The sequence below is a fragment of the Falco punctatus genome (assembly GCF_963210335.1).
Source record: "Falco punctatus genome assembly, chromosome: 12".
Taxonomy (NCBI): domain Eukaryota; kingdom Metazoa; phylum Chordata; class Aves; order Falconiformes; family Falconidae; genus Falco; species Falco punctatus.
In genome coordinates this window covers 5,464,779-5,488,410 of record NC_137592.1, presented here as the reverse complement: position 1 = coordinate 5,488,410, position 23,632 = coordinate 5,464,779, and the positions used below count along the sequence as shown (strand labels likewise).

The window sequence follows — 23,632 nt, the reverse complement described above, 5'->3', positions numbered from 1 at the left end:
CTGAGCTTGCTTTCAGATGCACCTGTCTTTTCCTTCTGTTTAATTCTTATCTTTGCTTGCAAAACTCTTCTCTGCTGATACATATTTGGCAAGAGATAGCAAGAAAGAAGCTCTTTTTTATCCTAGATGTTCTTCAATTTTTTTGGTGTACTTCTCTGAAAAGAATGTACCCAGCCCCACCCCAGTGCAGCACATGACTAAGCAGACTTCAGAGAATCCATAGATGTTTACCTGGGCTCATCCCATACTCTTGTTTCTATTGGTCTGTTCTAACAGACTTTCATGTCCTTCAACGTGTCCGGAAGGATAATTTGCCAAGTCATTTTCTTCTTGGTAGCTACAACGGAGTGAGGCTTTAATCTTGTTTAAGCGTTAATGTTAAAGTCATACCTTTTTAAATGAAACTACAGGAACTGATGTCCAGAAAAGGGTTTAGTGGGTATGAGAGCAAACTTTTCAGTGCTTGAGCATCTGTATTTTGTTGGTGTTGAAACTAGATCGTGTGATACATCACCAGTATTAAAAGTGCTAAGGAAGCCAGTATAAAAACATACCCGGGTTGAATGTGGAAGTCATACAGTTATTCTTTCCCTCCTACACTAAACTGCATCAAAAGAGCTGATTTTTTTTTTTAAAACTCTGATGGTTGTCCTGCTTTTGGACTTAAAAGGAATATGTGTGGTACTTCTCCATATCAAATGTACAGGGACTTACTTGCTAGTCAAAGTCAGTATTGGGCTGGGAATTGCTCCACTATGCTCAATTATATTAAGTAGGGATGCCAGTATTGTACAGGTATTTTAGACATCCTTGCTCTTCACAGTAGCTTTTGATTTTAATTTGGTAAATCCCATACCCAGTTTGTCCATTTCCTGTATACACACACACATATATACACATATGTATTTGGGGCTTGATGGGGTTTCTGTCTTAGTGAAAACGCATGTTCTCTTATACCAGTTGATTAGCTCAAGTATGTTCTTGTCACAGACTAGAAAGCTGCATTGCTGTACTAAGTTCTAACTGTTGAAGTTAATCCTAAAGTAAAGTTTTCACTGCTTTGTAATTTCATTGATTTGGCTCTACAGTGAGGTGAAAGAATGGGCTAAGTTCTGTTAATTAATATAAAACATTCATCTTGTTGGTAAGACAGTGTCTGGTGCTTGTAGCATCAGCAGCAAGATTTGTCAGTACACTGCATATTTGCTAATAACTAGCATCATTTGGTTCCCTTAAAAAAAAAAAGGCTTATGGACATACAGGCTTTTGAAAAGGGATAGCTAAAACGCGTTCAGCTATTTTGGTGTGTAATTGTTTCAGGTGACGTTTTGCATGTTACCAAAACCATAGTATCTAGTATAACAATTGGTAATGTCAGTCCCAAGGAAGAACAAACCATTAGCGTGACCAGTTCCCTTCTACCTGCCAGTCGATTTTTATTACTGTTTTGTAAGTTGTTAGATACATTGAGGGACTCGTCAGAAGTAGAGATTAGAGACCTCTAATGCTCTGCGTCATGGTTCTTCAAAATGAAATCAACTGTTCCTGCATAAACAACTTTGCAGCATGATACAGTACTCCTTAAAACTGGCATTTTACATAAATGCTTCCAGTAGAACTAAAAAGTTTGGGGGCCCTTGAATGAAATTTCATCTAAATTACTTTCTTGAAGGGGAGAGAACTTCATTCCCTGATAATGTTCTTGCTGTAATGTGTGGTGTTCTCATGTGTTCAGTGCTGGTCTAGAGCAATTGTTCGGTATGGAAGAGTAGAAGTTTAAGTAAAATGACTGCCTTGCGTCAGTGTGTTTTTGGAGTTTGGTTGTTAAACTTTAACTGTCCTCAGAAGGAGGCTTAAGGGACTTGTTGCTCCTGATTGAGTTCTGTCTAACTCTTGGATAAGTGATTTAAAAATGTATTATATATTAATGCCTTCATTGACAGTATATAATTTTTTAAATAACCTAATAGTTCTTTTTATCAAACTTACTTTTAGCAAAGAATGGCACAGGAAGTCTTGACTCACTTAAAAGAACATCCTGATGCGTGGACAAGAGTTGATACTATTTTGGAATTCTCTCAGAACATGAATACCAAAGTAAGCAAATTAACTTTTATTTATTTGGGTTTCCTCTTTCTTCCATTCATAAACTTTGAGGAAGGTATCTCATTTTTAGCCATAGAATTTCTTGATTCAAACAACTTTTTTTTTAATTTACTTGTTCCCAAAGTTGGCTTTAAACAAGAACTGTAAATGGACAAAACATTTAAGCCTCCTTTTACACTGACAAAAGTTTCTTTCTCCTTGTGAAAAAAACAAAACAAACCAAACCAAAACCAGAAGACCTAAATTGAAAATACAGATTATTTTTTTTTTTCCAAGGCACATACAAGCATAATGCCAGTTCCAAAGACTGGTATGTGTCTGTATACATCTGAGTAATGAAAAGTCTCCTAGAGCCACACTTTGTCCTTGGGCAAGTGCTTGGCTGCTTTTGATTATAATGAGAGCCATGTGCACATAGCTGGGGAGAGAATTTGTCCCTAGGTCTATTAAAGACAAAATAGAAATCTTACTAGGCCAAGATTTTGAGTGATCAATGCAAGTTAAGCACCCCAAACTCTTTGTAGTGTGGGATTAGTCTTTACTAATATGCAGAACACAATTGCTTTGTACTGCTGTTTAAAATTCATCTATCATGGTAGAGACTAAAAGGGGCAGCATTCAGGTTTTTTTTCTACAATTTTAAATGCTTTACTTAAGACTTCTCAAGTTTGAACCTAAAAGTTGATCGAAGTGTGTTTTCACTGTCTTAAGTTTGATGATTATTATCTCAGATAACTGACATGCATGTTTTTCTGCTTGATACACACTGTGTTCGAACAGAAAATAATAGTGTTTGGATGGTTTCTGAAATCGGGCGGTTTCATTTTTTTCATTGCTCTCTGAAGTTGAGGGGAGAACAGTTTAAAGAACTTCCTCAAAGTGCTAACCTTTAAGTAACAGTGTTTGCCTGTTTGCTTGCCTGGTAAACTTTGCTTTTTATACTGACAGACATTACTAATGTTTAAGTTGATTTATCAACAGTATTTTTAAAAACTCAAATTTGTCTTGTGAAAAATGAGATGATTAGAGGAACAGAAAGAAAGCAACAGGTAAAGAATTCTTCAATTTACATAAATTGCAAATGATTTGGTGCTAAATTTATGCACTATGACATTTGGCTTTTATGCAATCATATTTTTTCTTTAATTAAAGCTGTTAACACTACCTGATATTAATCATAATGTTCCATTATGTTGATTGCTTGTAATAGGAAGAAAAGGGGTGTCTTCCTGTGCAACTGACACAGCTAGGCTTTGACGGCAGGCCTCCACAAGGTCTACCCTTTTGATTCCCTTTAACTGAATTCTGTTCATCAATTGTTTTTGTTTCTTGGGAGGTGGGAGGGAAAGGGCTTCGGTGCATAGCATAAGTAATAAGGGTACCATAGAAATTTCTACCATAGGGATCATTTCATACTTTTTTTTCCCAGTCTTTGCTGTTACCTGTCCCTCATCTTCATAACTGGGCAGTGAATTGCTATTAGACAATTACAAATGATCAAGCATTGAGCAAATGAATTTTGAGACACTTTATTTTATGCGCAGTTTAAATGTGTTCGTGTGTACTGTTGCAGTAATTGATGAAAAAGTACACTTCTGATAGTTCAGGTGGCAAAAATTGGTGTTGCTAACTTTTGGGGCTTGTTATTGGAGAAATACCAAAAATTAGAACCACCAAATCAAATTAAGCTTAAAAACAAAATAAGAACCCCAAAAAGCCCCTTGCAGAGCATTCAGGCAGGCTGATGAAGCCTTCAAACATGGTATGGCAAGGAGGATGTATAGGTGGAGATTGTATACGGTAATTTTATTACTGCTGACATTTAATTTCATGTGTGAGTGTTAGGAGAAATGAACTAGCTGAACAAGACGGTAGCAGAGGACAAAATTGAAGTCACATGTGTAAAAGAATGAGTAGAAACCTAGATACAGCATGAATCTCTTCACAGTTTAAGGTGCTTGAATCTGAATTAGATATTTGGGCAGGTAATGAGGGATAGGTGTGGCAGATTGCTAGAGGTGTCCGTCCTTTCCTTTGACAGAGGAAGTCAGTGGGGTGGCAGTGGGGAAGACTAAAGATGAGGTCTGTTCTTAGGTTATGTCAGGATTTTCATTTAAGTTTTGTCTGGTCATGTAGTGCTTTTGTGAAATGAGACTAGACTTGCCATTCTGATTCTAAAAGCTAAATTAAGCTGACCTGTGGAAGAAAGTTTGGAAGTGAAACTAACGTTTTTGGTTAGCTGTATGCCTGTAGAATCTAGAAATTTAACTGGAGTTTAGATTGGCTTCAGGAAAGTTAGCACTGTCTGATATTAATGGTCATACTTCCAGCATTGTTAGAAGTTTTGTAAGTGTTTTGTATTGTGAGCCTGGATCAGTTGCAGATGGGGTCTGTGAATCTGTAGCAGTGGCTGAAATCACTTCCTGTGAAGTGAAGCATTGTGCTTAAGGATGTTTTTACACATTTTCCTGTATGAAAATTATTATTATTCCTTCATTTCATTTAGCTTTTATGTTAGGTAACAAAGCGAATCTTACAGGTTAAAATCTAATGAATGAACTTTTGCTGCTGACCATGGAGGAAAAAAATACTCTGCCAGCTTTCTGTTAATGCATATTTTTTCGTGGTACCCAGGATATTGGAAGGTGACAGAATATTTTGCAAATGCTGGATGTACATATGAGGCTCGTGGGAACTGGGGTCAGATGGAGAAGCACAGGGATGTAGGTTATGTTAAGATGAGAACAGCAAAAATGGTATTTTAATACAATGTAGTTTGGGACAGTCTACATTGTGTTTTTTAATTAAACGGAAGTTTATATGATCCCTTTGGTTGAAATGGTAATGATCCTACTTTGTATAACAACTAACCGTTTTAAAGAGGAACTCTTATTCTCAGCCAAACTTTAACTGTGAAAACTTGAGTTTACCTTTCAGGCATTGATGTGATTTTTTTTTTTTTTTTTTTTTTCTTCCTAATTCACTGCAGATAAAGTAAATGCAAAACTCCTCGTCCCCTTTTCTCTCCTGTCTATTCATGCTAATGGGGTTTTATGTATAAAAGTTCTTGGATCATATCACCGTAAATTTTTCCCTGTTATTGTGAGTTGGCAGTAGGGACAAATGGGCAGAGGGACTGGCCTTACCGATTACTTTGCAAATGTAACTGTTTTGGGTAAGAATATAGGAAGGAATTCCTGAAAGGTAAAAGGATTTACAAGAGCTTATTCACATTTTTATTATTCTTTGACTGAGCACAAAAGTTCATCTTTAAATAGTAGAAATAGCTGCCTTATTGGGGTGGGTATTTAAATTAAATAAACCTGTGGGTTGTCTTGCTGTTCCTAAAGTAACGCACCAGTGAAGTTTGGGAAATACTTTCTTTAGAAAGTGCCAGTGTCAGGACATGTGATGCTAAGACAAGATTATTTTTTTTTTTTTTTTCAGCTCTTAGAGGAACGATAGGAAGCTTGAGACCATCCAAGCTGCTAAATGTTTTAGGAGCCTGGTTGTGTTAATACTTGAACATACGAGCAGTCATTTATGATACAAATTCATTTTTGGCTGCTGCTTCTCCAGATAGCCAAAATTGTCTGCCAGAGGGCTTTTCATTATTATTTTTTTTCCCCCTCCTGGTGTGAGCATGATCAAACAGCAGGACTTAGTATAGTGAAGAATAAAACAAGAAAAAAAATATGCATGAAACCTCAGTAAATGGGTGAATAGACATATATTTAATACATTTGTTAGTTTAATAATCTTGAAGTTTTAGATGTTAAGTGTGAATGTTTGTTTGAATGAGAGTCCTGAAAGTTGGTTAGTCCTACAGTAACATACTCACATTTTTTTCTTCTCCAATTTCAGTATTATGGACTGCAAATCTTGGAAAATGTGATAAAAACAAGATGGAAGATTCTTCCAAGGAACCAGTGTGAAGGTAGGGTGGGATTCTTGTCTTTTCTCCTAACTTTATGTATTAACTTGAGATTTAGACTTTTGGCCCCCATGTAAGTAATTTTCAGCTTGATGTGCACTTAGGCTGGTAACTTTTTTTCAGGTACTAAGACTTCATCTGTGCTTTTCTGGGTGATGAAACTATGTCTTTCCTTTTTCTGATAATGGTCTCAGTGGGGTGGTGAGCACCTGAAATTGTATCATGGGAAGGTGAAAGGTGTGACTGATAGTTGTGAAACAACATCACTTGAGTGTTGCAGTGACTTAGAGGTCAAACTTACCTGAAGAGCTTTAACCCTACACAGCTTCTGAGGTTATCTCCTGGCTTTGTGGTAGAGGTTTTGGTTCTCTGTACTTGGCATGCAGGGCTTTCTTAGCCTGTCTGGGCTGTGCATGCAGCAGCTCCGCCAGTATGCTGTCATTTTTCTGGTAGACTGTGGTCCATCTGGTAGCATATGTAGATTTATGTAACTTTTTTAAATTGTAAGCAGTCACAATTATTTTAAAATAAACCACTATGTAAATATATAGCCTTGCCTATTAATGATCATTCATTCTTCTAGGCAGTGAGGTACTATAATCTGCTTTAGTTCATGTAAGTGTATATGCTGTTAGATTGTTGTAACTGCAAGTGCAGGGCAAACCCCAGTCTTCCGTCATTGCAAGGAGTCTGGAAATCTTAAAATAAATGCTGTGTTCTGTTTTTGCTTTTTCCCCTCCCTCCCTTAGAGCTTGCAATGTGTTTTGAATTTTAGATGTTGGCTATAGTAAATGGAGGTACCTCTGTGGTATGGTACAGGATTAGTGCTTGTTCACATATCTTTCTGTGAAGTCATGATAACTTGGATTTCAGAACATTACATAGAACTAAAATTCTTGACACTGAATGTTGTCACCGTACTATACTTGGCTTTTTACTAAAAGCTGGTTTTGGAACTCATTCATGTTGTTCTAAATTTCTGTGTTCTGCTGTGAGCTTTTATTAGCAATGCTAAAATGTGCTTTAAATTTTTACTGCCAGTGCTTAGGTCCTGAAAACTATATTGGGTAAAATATAATTGTAAATGTTGATGAAAACATTAGAGTTCCATGGTTTTGTCATAATTCTTTTCACCTTTTCCGCCCATGCCTTGCAACTGTAGGTTGACAGATAAGGCATAGCTCTTTGTGGAAGGTTTCACGCTCATTCTGCTTGTTGGAAACACTTGCAGGTTTCTAGGGCGTAGCTTCAGCCAAGGCTCAGACACAACTGTGTCCTTTGAGAATCTAAGGGAGCACCCTAAAGTTGTCTTTTCCGTGCTTTTAACAATTAAAGTATCTCAGCTTACTTGTATTTTGTTACATTCCTGACTATGAGCACTTATTTTCAGCATTTGGAATTTCTCCTAAAGTTTTTGGCTGTGGGAGTAGAGCAGGAAGAGTAAGGAGTCAGTAGTCTGAAGCAGCTAATCAGCGTACTATTTGCCTGCTGGTGAAGGGATGTTTGGTAGGAGATGTCATAGAGGTAGACTTCCTTGGCAGTTTGAGACCAAACAAATGCCAAATACAGAATATAAATCAGTAATGCATAGGATAGATGAGAAATCTTGGTGGTAGGATGAGGTTGCTGGCTGTGCTTTGTGTTGTGTTATCTCAGCTGTTCTTGAGATGCCAAGATAATGCTGGATAGATGGCTTAAATGAATTGTGGAACATGTATTTGAGTTGGCGTCTTAGATTTTTGTTACTTCACTGTTTGGCAGGTATGGTAGTACTGTTTGACCGGTTTCTGTTATCTGAAAAGGTGCAATAACTATAGCGTGATATATTACAATGCAAAATAAAGTTATTGTATGTAGTTGTGCAATCAGCTTTATTCTGTTCTTATTTTCATTGACTTCTACTTCTGAAGACTGGGGGAAAATAAATCCTTCATCCTAACAAATGTCTTCAGCCTTTGAAAATATTTTCCCTTTCACAGAGCCAAACTAGAACTGTGAAATTAACTTCTATCATTATCAATTTTAGGGGAATTGAGTTAGTTGGCTTACCTACTTGTCAGGTTTCTCTTGTACATCAGTAGAAGAGGAACCAAATGTTCAGTAGCATACTGTGGCCTCAGTGGTGTAGGAGGGAGAAGGGATGTTTCATCTCTAATCCTGTTTCATCTGGTCTGTGAATGGTAGTTTTTTTCTCCCCGCCCCCCCCGGCTGATGATACTGTACTGGCTGGTACAAACTAACTGCTCCAGAGCTTGTTCAGATGGTTTGAGTACCTGGGAGCTGATAATGCTGGTTAAATTGAGGTTTCCTTGAATCTGACTCCAGTCATTCCTTTAGTTGACAGGATTTTCCTGTTTGAAGTGTAGTAAAATAATGGGTGCAGGAAACTGAGGCTCAATATAACAAAGTAATGCTTGGTGACAAAGCATCTCATGCAGATTATAAATCAGTTAATTTTACCTTGTATCTTAATTTATAAAACAATATGTATAATTTGATTTGTGTAGTAAATAACAGCTGACAAGTCTTACTTTCGGTTAAGATGAAACTAAATCCGTTTATGAGAAAGTACTGATTTCCCTTTATAGTAATAGCAGTGCTTAAGAATTGAAGTTAAGAGCAGACTTGAATTGAGCTGTTAGTGAATGACAGGTTTTGAAACAACCTCCCTGAAAATTCCTGGAGAAACAGAATGTCATTAATTACAGAGCCTGAACTGTAACCTTTTTTTTTTTTGAGTTTTTTTTTTTTTTTTTTTTTTTTTTTTGTACTTGTACCTGACTTTTTGGGCCTTGAGGTTAGCCCAGGCTTTGTTACTGCTTCTGTCTGCCGGGATTTCAGCTTCCAGCCAAAGTAGGAAAACATGTTTTCTTCAGGTGTAGCTTTTGGCCTTGAAACCCCATTCTTAAGTTTGCTTTTATTTTAAAATAGTTTTTAGTCTTGAGCTCTTCTGGCTCTGGTACCTTTTAACTTGTTAAATGTTCTGCTGTTTCTCAGGTGTCATTGATTTTGAAGGCTGAGGATTGTAAGCACTTTAGGAGAGTTCAATCTGTATCTTCCCATGATTCTAAAACGGGAATTGGGCAAAACTGTCAATTTATGTGTCTAAAACGCTTACGTGATTACTCTGCTTTATCTTGTTGATTTTTTTGTTTGCTTTTGGAGTTCCCAATTTGAATTTGGTTATTTAGACAAAAGTGGAATAGCACAGAACAGGTAAAATTCAGTTAAATCAGATACTGACCTGCATGTTCAACCTTGAGACATGTTTAATCACAGACAATAGCAATGGGTTATACTTGCTCTTTTTAATGTATTTAGTCCTTAAGAGAATGCTTTGGACTGCTCTTCTATGTATACAGTTGTATGTAATGTGGTTTTCATTCAAATCTTACTGAGATGGCTTTAATGAAAAGTGGGTAGCGTGTTCCAGAATATCCCGTACAGTGGTGAATTTGGCTTATTTCCTGAGTTTTGTACTATCATTCTGAAGTAAAAGTTCTCAGTTTATTGAGTTGATACCAAATTGCTTTAAACCCTGATATTCTGTAGGGTTGATTGTTTAATAATGCTTACAAAGGATGTCATTTGATTAAAGTACTATGATCTCAAAAGGATTTTCTCTCACAGTGTGAAAACCTGCCTAGAAATAAAGGCTTCTTGGTCTTCAATTCAGTGATACGTTTCATTAATCCTGCAATGTGAAATGGAATTCTGTTCCTGTGAACAGAGCGAGCTTGTCTGGAGTGTTTTTGAGTTGGAATGGATAAGCACTTCTTCATTATGAAACCTAAATTGCTTGTACAACTTTTCTCATTTTGAAATGAAAAAAAATTGAAGTGCCAGAGAGATGCAGTTTAGTGGCTCACAGGAAGGTCCTAGAGTTTAAGTATAAAGCTTTTGATGTAGTGGAAGCTGCTGTAAGAGATTTTTTTCTGTGGAGTGATAAGATATTTTAATGGAGATTTCTGGCCTGCGTCAGGAGGGAGATGGTTTTGGTTCCCTGTAATGAAGGGGGAACAAGCTACAAAGCACTTGTGTGTGTGGGAAGACAAGATCTAGGCACTTCTAAAGAATTTTCATGGTTCGGCTTTTTCTGTTGAAAAGCAAATAGATAATGAATTGATCAGGTTCACCACTAATAGGGAAAGGTGATTTGTGAGACAGTATGGGAAAGCTTTATTTCTTAAGACTAAAAATACAACTGTATTTTGACCACATTGTGAGACTACTTAAACAGTTTAATATAAGTGTGTGTGCATACAAACGTCCCTGGAGGGGATAACTTGGCTTTAGGATTTGAAATTCTTGCTTTGATTGCAAAATAATGTTAATTTGCAGAGTTACATTGTCTATCTGCTTCACTTAATCTTTAATACAAATGGAGAATGTGTGAATTTTACAAACTAGTGTGAACTTCCATCTGCAGTACCAGCTAGAATAATTTTCTACACTTGTTAAACATTTGTGCTCTGTAACTGCATAAAAGGATGTGTGTGTGTGTCTTAAGTACAAGAAGTAGGTTTTGTCTACAGGTGTGTACACGCTGACTGTGTGCATTCATGGTAACATGCTGTATTTGGACGGAATAGGAACTTCTCTGAGCTCTGGTCGCACAGCCTAGATTAGATGTAATTGCTTTGAAAAGCACATTGGAAGATTAAGCTGTAGGGTATTTCACACTTGTCAAGTCTAGACTGCAGAATTTACTAATGTCAGATAATGTGGTGTTCCTTGCTATCCCAGTTCAGCTGTAACCACTGCATAGCTTGGGTCACGTGGGAAAATAATTTCCCTCCAGAAAACGTTTCAATTTTACTCTGTGTTTGCCTGTCTGTAGAGGAGCAACTTTCACATAAGGACAATAATCTTATGTTCATCCAGAAACTTTCTCTTCTTTTTTTTTTTTTCTTTTTTTTGCTTTGTTGTACTTTGCTTACCAGAAAATGCTAACAGTGGCACTAGTGTGGACCTGATGATGATGATGTCCAACTTTTCTGAGAATTAGAACATACTTGGATGTTGCAGCTAGGTTGATCTACTAAACTGCTGTGGATAAAGGTGTTCCTCACCTGAGCACTTTGTGATGTCTTTGAGCCAGTACTGTTGTTTCTCTGACCCTTGAAAAGTGAGCTGGGTCAGGGAGCTAAGCTGGCAGAAGATAGTTTCAAAACAGTTTTAAAACTACTGGGCTTTTTTGATAACTCCATTTTTCTACTAATTCAGCCTCTGAACAAGTTTTTGAGCAGGTGCTAGGACTGCCAGTGCTGTATCAGTGAAAGTTTTAGAATGAAAAATGGGATCTGCTCCCTTTGGTGGCAGATTGTCATGAGATCAGCTAGTTGTGACATTGGATGGTCCTTGGAGAACGACACGTGTGTGGATATTGTGGTGGTTTGGGTGTTGGTCTCTGTTGTTTGTGGTTTGGGGTTTTTTTTTCCCTTCCCCTTTTGTTTTATTGGAAGGCCCCTTTGCCAGGCGTCTCTTCCTGTTTGGCTTAGTGAAGGGACTGAACTTGGCAGTTGTGTTCTTGCCATCTTCAAGACTTGTTCAGCTGCTCCTGTGATTGAAAGAGACCTTCTAGGCAGTGGTTATGTGGCTTGTGCATGTCCCAAAATAACACTTCCTTTTAAGTTCTCAAAACACACTGATTTTAGCAGATCCAATAGGCTGCTACCCTTGAACAGTTTCGTGGATGTGTTCTGCTGAAAAATGTTAACTAGCCTATGTGTTGATTTTTGTCAAAGCAGAATGTTGAAATATCTTTGTTCTACTGAGAATCCTTTCTCCTATGGAATGATAAAGAAATGAGCTATTAAATACGGAGCACAAACCACAATACTTCGGTTAAAAAAAAAAGTAGAAGATGCCATTTAAGCCAAAAAAAAGTGTTAGAGAATGGGATAGCAGCGGCTTTTAAGGAATTAAGAGTATGGCTTTGTTCAGTGGATAGTAGATCTTAGAAGCCTGCGGCATGATGTGTGAAAACTAGCAAACTTTTTAGGTTGCCTTTTGAGCTGTGGTTGCTTTTTTCTAATGGAGAAGCTTTGGAGCAGAGCAGCTTGTTACCATCTGCTGATCTCGAGGCCAGGTTGATGGTAGCATAGCATTTCAGTTGTAATTAAACAGCATAATACTATTGATGCAGCAAGATGGAAAATACTTAGCTTTGGAGTCAAAAGTCTAAGAACAATACTTGCTTTCAGATTCCTTTTTGAAATGCAAGGAGTTGCAACAGTAGGCTTCCCTTGGTGGTTTAGCAGGCAGTTAAAATAGTTTAGCTTCTGGCACTGCAAACCTATTTCCATACTATTTTGAGGGCTTTCATATCTCATTTGTGAATTACTGTAATGCTTCAGCAGAGTGTGTGTATTTTAGCTTTAAAATACTAGGATAGGCCTATGATGATAGACTAATGCTAGTGCTTGGTTAATAGCTCTTAACCAGTGACTGACAGTGGTAATTATTTTGTTAATGACTATTCCTCTGGAGTAGTGTGGCTTGATCCCCATTGATAATGATGAATAGTTTCATTTGTAATCAAAATTACTTGTAGAACAGCTCCTGCCTAGTATGTATCTGATGGCCCGAAGTCTAGACTTAGTATTCTCCAGATTTCATGAGAATGCAGTTACAGACTGTACCTTTTAATCCTGTTGCTCAGGCCTGAAATGAAAAAATAATTGCTAATTCAGGTGATGTCACATGAAAGTCTTAAAATTTAGACTACTGGCTGGGGGAGAATGAACCATCATCAACACAAGGCATTCTTCTCAGTGAACTGACAGCTTTCTCTAAAATCTTCAACATACATTTTGTCTGCATGAGTCATTGACTGTCTGCATTGAAGAAGCGATTGAACCTAGATTTTGAGTTCATGACTCCGAATAGCAAAACATACCTGTTCTAAAACTGCCCGATGACAAGAAAACGCTTGCCTAGTTTGAAGTATTTAATTCCTGATGTTCTCTGATCGATCATCCTGTCAAAGCTATGTTGAAGTAGAACTATTAGTAATCATCTGCTTCATGACTCCAGGTCCCCTGTGCCTGTCTTTTCTTGGAGTTGGATGTTCTAGTACAGAATGATTTTAGCTATGTATGTGGTGATGAAAAGTTATTTGGAAAGCCATTGTTTCCATGTCTTCAGTCATTGATAGGTTAATGGTGAGGTGGGAGCTGAGGATTAGGTAGCAGAATGGCACTTTGGGCAATATAGCTTGTTACAGTGGTTTGGTATTTTTTTTCTATGGCGGAGCTGAAAACTCAAATGTTTGTAGAGGAAATAAAACAGAATGAGTGATTTAAATACAGTCTGTGCCCCTACTTGACAAATTAAATTAAACAACAAAAAGCAATAAACTACAATTTATTAGAAGTTCAGTAATCCGTAGCATCTATGTGTGCTGTAAAGCACAGGAGTCCGAATTGAAGTGCATTTTACTGTATTGGTGAATGAACTTTGCAAAGCTCTGACCCAGTGTTCCACTTTATAAATACTGTGCGGGGGAATTCCTGTGTTCAGAATGGATCACCTAAGTAAATGGGAGCATCTCTGAACTTTTACATATAGTTCATACAGAAGATTAAGCTTTTGGTTCAATTCTAGCTAACTTGACACTAAAACTGGAATCATGCATAGAAAGCTCTATTTATTTTCTGAGTTCACTGTTTTATTAATAAAGCGTTAGTCAAAGAAGATGGAGGACTCTCGTTTGTATTTTGTCTTGCCATTGTAAACATTTGGCTGAGGTAGTGAGAATATATCTGCCCACTTTGGAGTTGTTAGGTATGGTCTGCAAGCACATAATGGGGGTAGAAAGACATTTCACTGAAGGAGCTCTACAGCAGCATTTCTAAGTACCTACTGCAGTGTATGTCCAGGGTCTGGACAGTGCTGGGTGCCATCTGTCCATCTTCATTCGGCCAAATACACATCGGTGCAGTGCTACCAATGCAACATTACTCAGAATTTCTTGCAGCCTTTAGGAAGCTGATAGATTGATCTGGTGCAAGTTACTACAAGTACACACTAATCCTCAGTCTGCTTTCCTTCTGTTTTATTGAAATAGATTAAGCATAAAGCCATTTCCTACATCTGAAGTAACTCTTGCAGAACTGACACAAAGGTGTGGGTTTTTTCCACATAGCATACAAGTCAAGAGGGATGCTTGCTGACACATGCATATATGTTCTTTAGAGGTGTTTCTGCTTAAAAACGTGAAGAACCCAAATTTGAAAATACTTACTACTACATTTGTGATATCTGACATAGTTGAAAATAAATTCCCAACTTTTCTGCAGGTATTAAAAAATATGTTGTCGGCCTAATTATCAAGACCTCATCTGATCCAACATGTGTAGAAGTAAGTGAATCCTCTTCAGGGGAGGAAGAGGGAGGGGAATATTAGGCATAACCTGACTCTTCTCTTCTCTTCTCCAGAAAGAGAAAGTCTATATTGGGAAACTGAATATGATTCTTGTTCAGGTAGGCTAGAATTCATAGAGTTTTAAATTTTGTTACAAAGTCTTTGGTTTTGCATGCGTATCTAACATATGGGTGCTTCACTTTTCAGATACTGAAACAAGAATGGCCAAAGCACTGGCCAACTTTTATAAGTGATATTGTGGGAGCAAGCAGGACTAGTGAAAGCCTTTGTCAGAACAATATGGTGATCCTTAAACTATTGAGTGAAGAAGTGTTTGATTTTTCCAGTGGCCAGATTACTCAAGTAAAAGCCAAGCATTTGAAAGACAGGCAAGTATATATGTTTAAATCTTAATAATAGATTTTTGTGCTTGCTGCTAAGCAGTTGCTCTCAACTTTGAGCTTTTGAGTGAACACCTGGAGCTGACTAGTTTGATTTCTGAGACTGAGTGGGTTATTGATTTTTCTTCAGAGCAGTACTGTTGGGTGATACCAAACTTCCATGTACACAGATATTTCTAACTTATTGCAAGTAGCATCTGTTGACTGATGGTTCCTACCCTTTTAACAGATTGTTTGGCATTCTTTTATTTCTAACCCACAATTTGCAGGAACAGGCTTTGGGCCATTTCAAAATATATATTATTACCATGGAAATGGGTAAAAGCCAGGTGGCTTGTGAATGAATGCCTCCATGGACACTGGTCCTCAGGACCTGTTCTATGAGCATAGTAATTGTGATTGAAGTAAGTAGGATTGTTTATGGAATGTGGAAATACTTAATTTTTTATTTATTTCTTTACAGCATGTGCAATGAATTCTCTCAGATATTTCAACTGTGTCAGTTTGTGATGGTAAGTCTTAACTACTTTAATGATGACTTAAAAAATAACCCCTGATCATGCCTACCAATGTCATAAACACTAATGGTTGTTTACAGGAAAACTCCCAAAATGCTCCCTTAGTTCACGCAACTTTGGAAACCTTGCTACGATTTCTGAACTGGATTCCTCTGGGATATATATTTGAGACCAAGTTAATCAGCACACTAATATACAAGGTACTTATGCAAAAAATGACCGTCAAATTTAAATATAAATTGCAAAAAAGCTTAGCATGCAGCGCACTCATAATACCCTTTTTTTTTCTTCTCTCAATAGTTCTTAAATGTTCCCATGTTTCGAAATGTCTCTTTGAAGTGCCTCACAGAGATTGCAGGTGTCAGTGTAAGCCAGTATGAAGAACAGTTTGTAACACTCTTTACCCTGACCATGATGCAGTTAAAACAGGTAATGTTTTTTATATAAATTTGTCTCTTTTGACTGTTTCACTTTGCAAAATGAATTTCTGTAGAACCTAGTTCAGTTTACAAGTTCATATTCATTATAGAGCTCTTGATCGGACAAATACTGTTCTTCAGTGGTATTTATGGCTTGATCAGAAGGTGCTAAGTGTAATTTTGACTAGCTCACAGCTGTATTTCTGCAGTATTGATTTGTTTTAATTTAAGAGGTGTTTGAAGACTCAGACTGTCTGATGGGGAAAGTTGAGAGGTGCAACGAAATGTGTACTGCATGACTCCTAAAACCTAAGCTGAAGTAACTTCTGCAAGTTACTGTTTAGTTTTTGAAACTGATAAAATGTTTGTCTTACAAAGCCATGCTTTAAATACATGTAATTTGGTGATAACCCTCTGAGCAGTTCAGATTCAGTTACGCGAGTTTGTAGCTTTCCTCATTGTATTTGCATCTTAAGCAGACAGGTGAAGAGTTGTTTTCCTCTGTTAGCAATCAGTGTCCATCTTGGGAGGTTCTTTAGAACAGGCATGCTTCTTTGAATGCCGCCCTACCCCCCAGTTTCAAGTGGAGCTATAGGTTTTTTATTTACAGTTAATTTTAATAATGTTTTTCCTCAAAACATCAGTTGAATGCCAGGTTGGGTGTTCGACCTGTTTTGTAACTTGCAGGTTTTTAGTATGACTGTTGCATAGGAATTTGATGCCAGCTGTTGCATTCATTGCAAATATTTGACTCTTTTTGTAAAACGGAGAGCAATCAAAACCACCCAAACGCTGGCAGCAGCGAAAGTGTTAAACTGTTCTCACTGTTCTATAGCTGAATAGCGTTGACATTAAAGAATGTAGTTTCCTACTAGAAGACGGTGTTGAAAAGGGTTTATTTGTGTAATGATAGAATTTAAAAGCCAGTGCATCTCTTCAGAGGTGCCAGAGATCTCTACATGATTACTGAAAAATGTGTTCTGGTATCTTTCAGTCTTCTTTGCCAATTTCCAAATATTAGGGAGGTCTGGCTTACTGTTTTCACATTGTGATGATGTGATGTTTTGAAACTCAATGTTACTAGGGACAGGTAACACATTTTTGGAACATCTTTTTGCCCCGTGCTAGTTGGAAATGTCTGTGCTAGAGCAGATACTTTCCTTGTTTACAGCTGGTGTTACGAGGGTTGGAAAAAGGTTTAGTTCTTCAGTACTTTTTGTATCTGTTCTGCATTTGCACTTTGCTGTCCATCTTGGGATCAAGTGTGAAATGAAGGAGCTGTAAGACCTACTTAAGAAGGCAAAGAGTGGATATAGTGAAAAGCGGAAGGGCTTTTTTGCCAAAAGAGCAAAATACTTGTTAATACGTGGTAGTTCTAGTTCTGTATAAAAAGGGAAATTCTTGATTATGTCTGTATTGTTTTTATTAGATGCTTCCTCTAAATACCAATATCCGACTTGCATACTCAAATGGAAAAGATGATGAACAGAACTTCATTCAGAATCTCAGTTTGTTTCTCTGCACCTTCCTCAAGGAACATGGTCAACTTATAGAAAAGAGATTAAATCTGAGGGAAACATTAATGGAGGTAAGTTTCTCAGTTTATCTGGTTTAAAAAATGTAGCAAGTGTTTCCATACTCAAAGATATGATACTAACTATAACTTCTAGCTCATGGTACTTAAAGAGAGTAAGAGGGGAAAAAAATAGTCCTGTTTCTTTCATGTAATTGGCAAATTGCATGAATACAAAAACCCCTTTCAAAGTTCTTGTTTTACTTAGTATGCCTCAATGGCATTCTATTTTCAGTGATCCTACATTAATACAATGTCTGAAGACATAAGTCTCTGTCTCCTCCATCTTCTTACTTGCTCCTCCTTGAAAGTGTTAAATGTTGCTTAAAAATAAATTGATACATTGTTTTTCCATGGGCCTTTACATACTGTATTTTCTGCTCAACTCTTGTATACAGGAGGTGCTTCTGTGACTTTCATCAGTCTGTGAGAAGCAGCTCAGTTAATGTTTTTATTCAGCATCCAGAGCTGTTTTCTAGGGTACAGCACATGCATGTTTTCTAGGGTACAACATGTTCAGTGCTTCCATCCTGGTATAGCTTCTTGCCCTATGTACCATATCCCATAAATTTAACTGAAAGGCTTTGAATGTAATCCTCAAGGATGCTACTATTTCTATGTAATAAAGACTATGTATGCCAGTAATGATTAATGGTAGAGCTTTACCAAATGACTCTGTGTGCTTTACTGTAGTATTACTGGTCTTGGAGGAGGGCCTGCAGGCCGCAGTTGTTAGCTGTTTCACAGTAGCTGGTGAGAATAAGATTTACAATTATCCTTCCTCTCTGCTTGTTCCCCTTTCTTGGAGACTGCTGCATTTTTTTCAATTTTGACAGTAAAGTTTAACTTCACTGTCAAAACCACTGGGATCTGTGGAAATTATTAGAAATTCAGCTGAGAATGAAGGGTTGGAATGGCTTAAATTCTGTATGACTGCTGAACACTGAAAGTACTAGCTCATCCTATAGTGGGGCTAGATCACAAAATCAGGGTTTTACAGTTGTGGTTTTTTTTTTTAATTGTGAATAAAAATTTTGCTGAGGATGAGCTGTTCTGTGGTGACTTTTTTGCTAGCTCCCTCCCACTGCTGAGCTCCAAGGGGATGAAACTGGCTCCAAAGCCCCTTGAAGCACCACTTCATGTGCCCAGAATCAAGCCCTGTGCAGGTATGGAGGCGATAGGGTGAGGAACTGCCCTGAGACAGAGGTAGAGAAACAATACCGCAGTTTAAACCTGGAGACCAGGTTCCACTGGGGGGCGGGAAGTACACCATGCAGATGGATTAGCTGTAACCTAACATGTCCATCTGAACTCTAGTCTGTTTTTCAGATAGTATTCTCAATACATTTCTTCTGGAGGAAGCCCTCCACAAAAAAAAAGTATATCGATAAGTTGGTTGTAAATATCAAACTGTAGCTCGTTTAGAAGTTGGACTAAGAGGAATATCACTTCTTATTTTAAAAAGAGCAACAACCAACAGTTCCCAAGTAATTCCTGAACCTGGAAGTAGTAAGCTTTGAAAAGAACTGCGAATGGGGGTAGAGCACAACTAGTTTCTACTTAGGTTGAGGTTTCATTAAGAAGACCAGTGTAAACAGCTGAAACTGTCACATGTCCTGTGCAGTTGTGTGTAAGTTGGAGTGCAGTTTTTAGGTAGTAGCATCCTCTCTTGTCCAGCATAACCATGTTAAATTCTTTAAAACACACATTCATAAAACTCAGTCCTGAATAACTGTTTCGTAGGATGATGAAATGTTTAAGAAAGTATTAGGCTGGCCTAAAACGGTTGCAAACTTCACTTCTGTAAGTTCCAGGGTAACAGAACGTAGTTATGCAGCTACTTCAAAAAGCCCCATGTTACTCTTACCTATTTATTCCTGCACTTTGGATGTAACAGATCTTCTGAAATTGTTCCATGAACTCGTAAAGGAAGTTATGCAATTTATTGAAATCACCAAGAAAAATTGATGTGTATAACACTAATACATGGTTGTTTTGGTATGTGCAGATGCTGAATCATGTCTTTACCATCCAAAATGCTATGAGTTGCTGTAGTACCTAAGCTATGAAAATGTCTTCAGACTTTGTAATTCTGTTCTGTTTGTTCATTAGTGGGCTATTGCTTTGATATCTTGCACCAGGGGACTGAAAAATAAGCTAGGCAAAAGGTGTTTGGCTATGTAGTTCTAATTTCTACAGTTGGTATCTCAGCCTATCAGAATTGCATCAGTGGCCTTCCGTTCTCAGTCTGCTGTGGCTGTTCTGGCAGTAAAGAAACAGAAGATGTTGTGTTTATATGACTTCTGTGGAAAGTGAGCGAGTGGTATGGCTTTGATGGTTGCCTTCAGTTCTTCTGGGTATAAGGACAAAGTAGCAGTAATAGTCTTGAGAACAGCATTCATTGAAGCTAGCTGTTGAAGGTTTTTTGTGGGCTTTAAACCAAAATGCCTTGCAGATGCTTCAGGGGCTGTGAGTTTGATAGTTTAGACTGATTTGGCTACGGCATTTTTTAAGATGTCCTCAGGCTACTTCAGACTAAAGAATTGACATGCACTTTGAAAATGATGGTAATTGACAGGGTACTTGGTTTTTGAGTTGCTGTGCTGGTTGGACCTCTGGCATTTTAAGTAATGTAACTGCAATGTTAATGCCCTCTTTTTCCTAACTTTTATGTCGGTTTGGCATTTTATCAGTATTTGGATAACCGAATGTAAAGCAATGTGGTTTTAGCTGCAGGAATAATCAATAATGAGATCTTTAAACCACACTTTTCTAGGCTCTTCATTATATGTTATTGGTGTCAGAAGTTGAAGAAACAGAAATTTTCAAGATTTGTCTTGAATATTGGAATCATTTAGCTGCTGAGCTGTACAGGGAAAGTCCATTTTCAACATCTGCTTCTCCATTGCTTTCGGGAAGTCAACACTTCGATGTTCCTCCAAGGAGGCAGCTTTATTTGCCTGTATTGTCCAAGGTAATCCATGCTTAAGTAACTGGACTTTAAGGATTTAGATACTGTTCCTGAACTATTTTTCTTCATGTAAGGAGTGACATAAGAAAACTTTTCTTGCTTTGGGTACTTGGTAATTGGTTCAACTCCAGTTATTTAATGTGCTGCAGTTGTAAAGATACTTTAAGATGACACCAGTATATGACAGCAGTATTAATACTGTGTTTCAGTTTTTAAGATACTTACTATGAATTTAGACCTAATTTTTTTTAAGAAATAAATCTGTATTGAACTGTTAGCTTAAACAGATAAAGGCTGGAGTGTTTCAGTTGGAGGGGAAAAAACAAAACTGTATGGAAAAAGTGATGGTGGTGAACTACTCAGCTTGTTCATAGTGAGAGAAATTAGCAGGCTCTGTTCTTCCTGGCTTTTTGGTTAATGTGTGTCTATAGAATTAGTGAGCTGATCTCATGAAGTGCTGGATATACCCTTCACATGGGTCACACTGCCTGACAAGAGTGCTCTGGAAACACCTGTGGAGCTATTGTGTATATTTTCATGTTACAGTTCAATTCAACTTCCTTTGCAACATACAGGTTCGATTGCTAATGGTTAGCCGTATGGCTAAACCTGAAGAAGTCCTAGTTGTGGAAAATGACCAAGGGGAAGTAGTACGAGAATTCATGAAGGATACAGATTCCATAAACTTGTATAAAAATATGAGGGAAACATTGGGTAAGTGTACTAGCTGGCATTTTTTTGTGCTGTAGGTCTCTGTAGCTGCATCAGCAGCATGTATTCTGTGGAATGTTAGCTTATGATCTGAATTACTGTGTGGGTAAAATGATTATCAGTGAGGAGTAGTATGCATACTTGAAAGAGAGGAGACGGCGTTGGTCTGAAGTTTGCAATTTTAAGCGTGTGTAGTGTTGTATAACTTAAGTAGTAATACAATAACTTCCTGTCCCTTGCCTTTTCCTATAGAACACCTTTTGATGATCCTTTACCAAAATTCTTCCAATTCAACAAAACCTTAGTTTTCTCAGAAAGCTGTTACATAGGAAGGATTGTTCTGAAGTGGGCTTGCTGGCTGTTACTCCTTGTAGTTGTAGTCTTGTGTAAACCAAGCAGTCCTCCAGAAAAATGATTTCTTCCTTCAGTAGATCTGAATACTTTTGGTTTTTTTATAGTATTCCTAAGCAAAACACAAAATTCCAGCCTGAACTTAAGCTTCAAAAATCTTCTCCAAAGTTAGTGCTGAGATTTTATAATGACCTTGCTTAAAAGTATAAAAGTTGCAATTAATTGCATATCATGTAGAAAAAAAAAACCCCAAACCAAAAGTTGTGAGCACCCTGAAGAACACCAGGGTTGGTATTTCTGTACCATTTAATATGGCAAGTAGGTTTCATTTTTACAGTGTGGATGCTATTATTTTCAGAAGTCTCATGTTCAACTGTAACCGCTTTATCGGTGAATTGATAGACCCTATGTATTGTAGTGATAACTTAAAGATTTTTGAGGCAAGAAAAAAATTTCAGCGTCCCAACTGCAACTTGAGGGAGTGGGGAGATTAGAATTATTACATATTTAGGACATCAAACCTTCAATACTAAATGTATCAAATTCTATCAAATGCAAATGCTTTAAGGGAACACTGAGTGTTTACTAACAGAGTTATGATCTAGGGGTGTGGAGGGGGGAACTGCATGAGGCAGTGTGGGTTTGGATTTTTCTTTTTTATTCTCACCTTTGTACTTGTGATGTAGGTAACAGCCAGCATTAGATTAACTGTTCTAATATCTTTTCATATGGAACATGAAAACCAATTTTTTTGATTTAATGGATTAAATGTTTGGTTTATTGTATTGAAATTATTAGTTATGTCCTGAGCCTTAGTTATATTTCCAGATACAGGATTATTTATATGGAAATGCACATTCAGTTTGGGTGTGAATGCTGGTTTTAACTATTGGTTGTAATGTATTACCTTTAAGATTCACTTTAAAAAAAAAAAGTGAGCGTGTGGTGGAAGCTGTGTTTCGTGGCACAGTAAAAATCTATTCGTGAATCTGGCCTTAAATTGCTTTTGACTTCCTGGGATTTAGAATTTTGTTAGAAACACTAATCCTATTAGGGGCTGATGCAGGTGTCTTGATTTGTGATACTTGAATCTTTCTATCTAGACTTGTTCAGGAGTACCACCTCCACTTTAGTGGTGGGTTATTGCAACCAGCAGACTTAATGGCATTGAAATAGAGAGCAGAAGAAAACTGCTTGACTTCTTACACACTGATAGTGACCCCCATAGGTAGTCGGCCCCACATTCCCTAGAGGCCTTCAGTATGTGTGCCTTTTGTTAATTATAACTTAGCAACTTTACTGACTGGACTTTTCACATTCTAGCATGTGGTGTTTTGCTGAGATCCCTTAGTGCAACCATAGATGATTGGTAGAGTTTATTGTTCATTGTTAGAATACAGTTTTAACAAATTTGTGTTTAAATTTTTAGCTCCTTATGTCATAAGTTCAGGAAAGAAGCATTGTGCTTACCTAACAATTTGGTTGTCTTTTTCTTAAAACAAACCTAACTTTGCCTATGGAGTTGTGATCCAGGTTGTTGCTTTAAAATGTGCCTGTTTAATGTTGATGTCTTTCAGTTTATCTTACACATCTGGACTATGCAGATACAGAACGAATTATGACTGAAAAACTTCACAATCAAGTGAATGGAACAGAATGGTCATGGAAAAATTTAAATACCCTGTGTTGGGCTATAGGCTCAATCAGTGGTGCAATGCATGAAGAAGATGAAAAGAGATTCCTTGTTACAGTAATTAAGGTATCATGGTGCAAAACTGACAGCTTTGTCACGCTTCATAGTTTATGCTCAAGAAACTTAAGTTTACCAAAATGCTATTCTATGTTCTTAGTAAGCTACCTTGTACAGCAAGCAAGTTGATAAGAATAAATTAATGGGAAATATTATATCCTGAATTTAAGGGTGATAAATTCATTAGCCGTGAACAATGCATTAGTCCAAATTGCCTTTTCACAGTGAAAATTTCAGGGATAAAATTTAGTTTATGATGAAGTGTTTTTCTTTGAGAATGCAGAAGAGATGGAAAGGGATTACTAATGAAATAAAGGAGAGTGGCAAAACAACTCACATTTTTAACTAGCCAGCACCCTGCTGTTTTCTGTATATATTCACTGATCAAACCAACTCTTTGGTAAATACACACATGGAAAGAGTGCAGGAACAAAACGTTTTTCCAAGAGTAATGGACCTTACTTTATGCAAATTTATACCGAACATTTAGTTCTATTTCTTGTATTTGATGTAGAGTCTATATTTTTACT

General features: G+C 37.3%; 1 protein-coding gene across 8 annotated transcripts in view; it reads left to right on the top strand.

The window, feature by feature from the left end:
• XPO1 (exportin 1) overlaps positions 1-23,632 on the top strand; it is a 39,790-nt gene that overhangs the window by 6,441 nt on the left and 9,717 nt on the right. For 7 of the 8 annotated variants that reach the window (XM_080408194.1, XM_080408200.1, XM_080408196.1 and 4 more), the window contains 12 exons: positions 1,996-2,097; positions 5,971-6,043; positions 14,344-14,405; positions 14,483-14,527; positions 14,616-14,797; positions 15,273-15,321; positions 15,408-15,527; positions 15,628-15,756; positions 17,176-17,334; positions 20,096-20,293; positions 20,866-21,004; positions 22,930-23,111. In XM_080408194.1, the coding sequence (XP_080264320.1) occupies positions 1,996-2,097; positions 5,971-6,043; positions 14,344-14,405; positions 14,483-14,527; positions 14,616-14,797; positions 15,273-15,321; positions 15,408-15,527; positions 15,628-15,756; positions 17,176-17,334; positions 20,096-20,293; positions 20,866-21,004; positions 22,930-23,111 (1,440 nt within the window). Of the gene's footprint in view, positions 1-1,995; positions 2,098-3,316; positions 3,381-5,970; positions 6,044-14,343; positions 14,406-14,482; positions 14,528-14,615; positions 14,798-15,272; positions 15,322-15,407; positions 15,528-15,627; positions 15,757-17,175; positions 17,335-20,095; positions 20,294-20,865; positions 21,005-22,929; positions 23,112-23,632 lie in introns of those variants that run through there. The other variant, XM_080408201.1, reaches the window with a different exon arrangement.